Here is a 5,202-nt window from a genome sequence, read left to right as displayed (position 1 = left end):
CTTTCCCTTCCTCTCCATCATTCAGACAAGAACAGAACCATGAAACTTGAATCGATTTATTATGCATTTGTAAACATCATATTTAATTGCACGATCACAAAACAAAAAAGGGATATAAACAAGAACCTCTCCTTGTTTAAGAGTCTTCTAACACTATCAAATCACTATGATTAACTATATATAATATATACACAGTTCCAGGTTCTTGAAGCTAAGAAGCTCTCTTGTTAAGCTCAAGTGGAAAGCAAGTTAAGATGTTGATGGTTTGGCGAGGGAAAGAATGATGGAGACCATGAGCTTGAGGTCAACTGATTTTGTCAGATAAGCATCCATTCCGACCTCCAAGCACTTGGCTTCATCAGATGACATTACATGGGAACCTGCAGTCCAGTTCCCGTCTCCGCTCTCCTCATCGCTTTGGCATCTGGAGTTTGAGCATACAGTTCATGTTCGCATTGCTCCTATACCATGATGTCCTTATCCCATGCCTTGAGGATCTTGAAAGCTCCGTACCTGCAAGAAGAACAAACCTCAAAGTTCATGTTAGACGTTCCAAAATCTCAATCGGAGAGAGACTAAAAAAAGTGTTCATCCATTTTCCAAATCAATGGATGACCAGACATCACCCGCAACTTCCTCCAGTCATCCTCTTCACTCTGCAAAACCAGACATCAAGCAACCTTAACTCAGGACCAGACCACGACAATGGCAGAAAACAAACACTATAGCATCCCCAAGGTGTGAACACTTTCGCATTCTTCAAGACATAACAAACCCATTAGAGAAGATCAACCATATTTTGGACAAGACTTGAGCGAAAGTCTCCGGTATAAGTTCAAACAGATATCGACAAGATTTCATCCAAGATTTCCTAAAATAGAAGTCAAACCCCACTACCTAGCGCAAACATTCCACTACTATGCTTACACATCAAACAATGAGACTTCTCTTTCCAGAAACAGAAACACCACAAAAACCACTTTTTGAATCGAAAAACAGAGATCAAAAAACAACCCCCAACACCAAACGAGACAAAGCAGATTACAGTAATCATACCTCTTCATCTTTTCAAGTTGTCATGGCTAATCTCCTTTTCCGCTTCGTCGTCATCCTCCACTTCATGAATGAGCTGATCCATGGTCACGTCTCCGCACCACTGAATCCCTTTTATCAGTTGCCCAGAACCCGAAGCGATCAGCTTCTCGTCATCCCACTGTAATCCTCCACGTTGGCCGCCAACTGCATCCAGTACATAGTTTATTGCTTCTACACCATCTCCTTCCTCTCCCCATTCAGCTCCGGCTGCGAATTCTCCTTCGCCACCGTCGCAACCAACAAACACCTCTTTCCCCTATCTCATTCACCTTTTTCTGACACTTTCCGCACCGCGAACGGCTGTCATCCGACAAGATCGGTCTAGGTTCTCGAGCAACGGCTCTTGCCCCTTCGACGCAATCTGCAATCCGTAGTTCAGCAATCAGCATACCGTTCTTTTCCTCCGATTTCGATTTAGGGTTTTTGCTGGGCCCTTCGTGGTCTCTGAATCCGACCCGGTTTCCTGTTTCGCTCAAGAAGCTCACTCATCTAAATCACCGCAACCTTCGCAAACCCTTTCGTCCCCGTACAAAGCCGCTAACAGGAACAGCGGTTTTTCCGGAAAAAAGTCTTTAGAAACCGCTGGGTGAATTAGCGGGTTTAGTAAGAAGACCAAGACCGCCGTCGTCGTTTGGGAGAGCTACGGCTGAGGAAGCAGCGGAAGCCTGAACGATTCATCCATGGAAGCACCGCCGATTTCTTCTTCTTCTTCTCTCAGATGGAAGATCCTTCGTCAAGCACTACTTCGCAAATCAGGTGAATTCCCCATTCTTCTTACGCAGCCATTTCTCTTTCCACGTTTTCAGGGCGAATGGTTCATATGTACGATCTTCTCAGATTCCGAGACCCAAGACAGGATCAAGCGGATTTCCAGAAAATCAAGCCAAGGATTCAACTTGATCCCCTTTCGCGTGGTGGGTTCGTCGCCGGAAACGGAGAATTCTCGGGAGTCCTGCGTTTGCTACACATTACCCATCTCCGGGTCCCCGAAACTCCATCTGACGTTAGAAATATTATTTTCGCCATTAATCTATTCCTTTTGGCATTTCGTCGAACCCAATGCCCAAAGCTGTTGATGTTGTTTCACAGATTAAGAATGCGGACAGTAACTATTCGTTTCCCTCGTACGTTATTCACTTTTGGTGTTTCTCCCAAATTCTCATGCAGACAAAAAGCCGATAATTGCACTGATCTTAGCGACTTTGAGATATCTAATCGGCACAACATCGACAATACAGGACTTGTCTGTAAGTTGTTCTTGCTAATTGTACATGATATTTCTGATACGAACCCGAGTCTGTGTACTTGAATCATCTCTAACTAGTCACTGGTAGGATAGTTTGGGCCTCTTCCCTTGCTGCTTTGTATTGGTTTCTATGTGATGGGAATACTGCTATCAGCTCAAACCCTTTGCAGATTTCTTTTATCTGCCTAAACTTCTGGTCTGTGGATATACAATAGCATTGTACATGCTTCAATACGACACAAGTTAAGCAGAAAGTGTTGGCCTTTGGACATGATTTTGTAACTTAATTGCTGTCATTTTACCAGGTCAGTGGCCCTCTGAAGAAGCTCTTGCATACTTTTGCCTGTCTCAGTGTGATCTTTTCAGGTTCTGTCGTGTTTCAACTAAGAGGCTGATGAAAACTTCTCCTTTTTTCTGTTCTCGTTTCTCTATATCTCGTGTTTTCCTTGGTCCCGACGTTCGTTGCTGATTTTACAGAGGTAAAAGAGTAATTGAGCTTGGAGCGGGTTATGGGTTGGCCGGCTTAGTAATCGCTGCTGCCACTGAAGCATCGGAAGTGGTGATCTCAGATGGAAATCCTCAAGTAGTTAACTGTATCCTTCTTGTGCCTATCATGTGTAATTTAAGGGAAATTTTCATGTTTTAAGGCTTCCCTGTCTTAAGATTCATGAATTGGAAATTTCTAACTGGTTACTTCGCATTTGCTTCGAGTTCTTCACTTAACATCCAGATATTGAGCGTAATATAAAATCCAACTCCAATACATTCGGCAGCACAAGTGTGAAAGCCATGGAGTTGCATTGGAATCAAGAAGATCTTTCCGATTTAACCGGCGCTTTTGACATCATCGTGGCAAGTGATTGGTAGTTCCTCACCTCCCTTTACCGCATCCTTGAATTTTTTTTTTAGTCTACTGCTTTGCCGATACATTTTCCTCGTCTCTTATCTCAAAACCTTTTTTTATTTGCAGTACCTTTTTCAAAGAGTTCCATGAGCATCTTGCTAGGATCGTCAAGATGCTGCTTAAAGCCAAAGAACCATCTCAGGCTTTATTCTTCAGCCCCAAGAGAGGCGACTCGTTGGGCAAATTTCTTGCGGAAATTGAAGATACGGGTTTGAATTTCAGCTTAACCGAAAACTATGACTCGGAAGTTTGGAAGCGTCACCAGGTGCTTATGAATGGAGACGGCTCTTGGCCTAGCTATGAACAAAACCACTCCTACCCTTTACTTGTCCGGATCACTAATCCGAATTAGCCAACTAGGGACCGGGAATAACGCAGAGGTACATCCAAAGACTCATACTTTTTTTGGTTTATTTAACATCATCTTGCGTTTGCCTTTATGGATATTGTATTAGTGAGTGTAATAAAACTTTTTGACTCTTTGCAAGATGCCCTTATCTTCCTTTTTAGCATAATAGAGGGTCCACACACGCACGAGTAGGCAAAGCCGTTCGCCTAAAGGACGATTCATAACAATATGGAAAGAAAAAAAAAAGCTACAAGATTAGATGCTCAGCATTGATGGATTATATTATCTCTGTAGTTTCTAGTTGTGTGGTTTCGGCCCCTTTTTTTAATGCGTTGATTAGTAAAAGATGGAAAAATTGAGGAATCATAGGAGATGGACCCTGGGTCGTCTTCTTTGTTCTGGAAGAACCTGTGTTTTTGTTCAACTGTGGGTCCTCTCCTTGTGGTTAGGTTCCATTTCCCGATGCCGATTTGATGGGCACTTTGATTTATCTTATTACAGTTAGGAGCTCTGTCTGGATGACAAAAATGTCCAGAATGTCTCTTATGGTCATGGAGCTTATAGAGGAACCAAGGGACTTTCAGTTTCTACAATCTACTGTTTTAAATGATATTCCACTAATGCAGGAGAAATTGATACAAAATGAGCCAGGGTTGCCCAAAATTTTCTGATTGAATTTCCTCCAATGACATGCTTTGCATACACATATGAAATCTGGGAATTACTCTGAATGCTACTGGCTTCCCCATTTGAATGCCGGTGATTTTGGTTATGCAGAATGCAGCCATCATCATCATCCTCTGTTCCGACAGGATCAGGAACTCTGAACCAAATCTACAAAGTTGATCCAACAGAAGATCAATGCAACAGCTATTGGAAATGTGTAGCGCAGGACAGAAGACGGGCAGTTTGTTCTAGATTCCCCGATGGCCAGATCCGCCAGATACGAGTTGGCCAATGCAGCCCCTTCCACGGGCTGCGTCTCAGTTCCTGACCCTGTCTCTGGACCAGACCCATCTGTTGTCGGTTCAGGTGGTGAATCTGTTGAGTATTTTGGTGATGGACCAGTCGAGGACTTCACACTGTTCATCACAGAAACACATTTCTCATTACGCCTTATCTGATAAAGAAAGCGTCATCAAGCTATGATCTTTATGAGAATTTCTGGACAATGAATTGGTTAACTCACCTGGGGGAGTTGGGACAGAATGTGATGGTGTAGTCTCCGTCACTGCAGGTGAAAGTACTCGTGGCATCATCGTAAGCGTAACTGTAAGATTTCGGACAAGCTGTTTTGAAGACTTGTGAGTACATTGTCGGTTTGCAGGTGTCCGGTGAACCATACGCGCCGTTGCAGCAATACTCCGCCGTCCCGAACGCCTCGCAGGCGCTCCGGCAAGCCGAGCCTCCTTTAACCCTCAGCTCCGCCGGGCAGTTCCGGTTCAGGTCGGAGACGCACCCGGTGGTGGCGCATGCGCTGCCGGAGCCACTGCCTTCCACGATCATGGGGAGGTTGTAGCCGTCGACCAGGCTTACGTCGTAGAAGTCTTTGGACCCGGAGGAGCCGAGGGTGAACTCGGCCAGTGTCGCCGGCGGGGGGGGGCGCCG

The 5,202-nt window shown here is 44.6% G+C and overlaps 2 protein-coding genes and 1 long non-coding RNA gene across 7 annotated transcripts; 1 reads left to right on the top strand and 2 right to left on the bottom strand.

The window, feature by feature from the left end:
• Positions 1 to 34: 34 nt before the first annotated feature.
• Positions 35 to 1,145, bottom strand: LOC104807501. The gene is made up of 2 exons (XR_770765.1): positions 1,057 to 1,145; positions 35 to 656 (listed from the first exon to the last, which is right to left on the bottom strand). It is a non-coding gene; the product is annotated as an uncharacterized LOC104807501 (long non-coding RNA).
• Positions 1,063 to 4,459, top strand: LOC104807502 (calmodulin-lysine N-methyltransferase). 5 transcript variants are annotated; one of them, XM_010532792.2, is made up of 8 exons: positions 1,064 to 1,851; positions 1,933 to 2,098; positions 2,263 to 2,342; positions 2,647 to 2,707; positions 2,819 to 2,934; positions 3,072 to 3,204; positions 3,312 to 3,625; positions 4,096 to 4,178. In XM_010532792.2, exons 1-7 carry the CDS (start codon positions 1,776 to 1,778, stop codon positions 3,595 to 3,597), a joined length of 918 nt encoding a protein of 305 aa, XP_010531094.1. In that variant the 5' UTR covers positions 1,064 to 1,775; the 3' UTR covers positions 3,598 to 3,625; positions 4,096 to 4,178. The 5 variants fall into 5 exon arrangements, with proteins under 5 accessions (XP_010531091.1, XP_010531093.1, XP_010531094.1 ...); XM_010532789.2 differs by having other exon boundaries at positions 1,063 to 1,851; positions 1,933 to 2,342; XM_010532791.2 differs by lacking the exon at positions 4,096 to 4,178 and adding an exon at positions 3,734 to 4,078 and having other exon boundaries at positions 1,063 to 1,851; positions 1,933 to 2,342.
• On the bottom strand, positions 4,125 to 5,199 carry LOC104807847 (pathogenesis-related protein 5; the record flags this gene model as incomplete). The annotated part of the gene is made up of 2 exons (XM_010533273.1): positions 4,125 to 4,676; positions 4,784 to 5,199. Coding segments are annotated over 2 exons (684 nt in total), but the record flags the coding sequence as incomplete, so codon positions are not given.
• Between the last annotated feature and the right edge of the window lie 3 nt (positions 5,200 to 5,202).

This window comes from Tarenaya hassleriana, unplaced genomic scaffold (assembly GCF_000463585.1).
Source record: "Tarenaya hassleriana unplaced genomic scaffold, ASM46358v1 Cleome13, whole genome shotgun sequence".
Classification (NCBI taxonomy): domain Eukaryota; kingdom Viridiplantae; phylum Streptophyta; class Magnoliopsida; order Brassicales; family Cleomaceae; genus Tarenaya; species Tarenaya hassleriana.
This window is presented reverse-complemented; position numbering and strand designations above follow the sequence as displayed.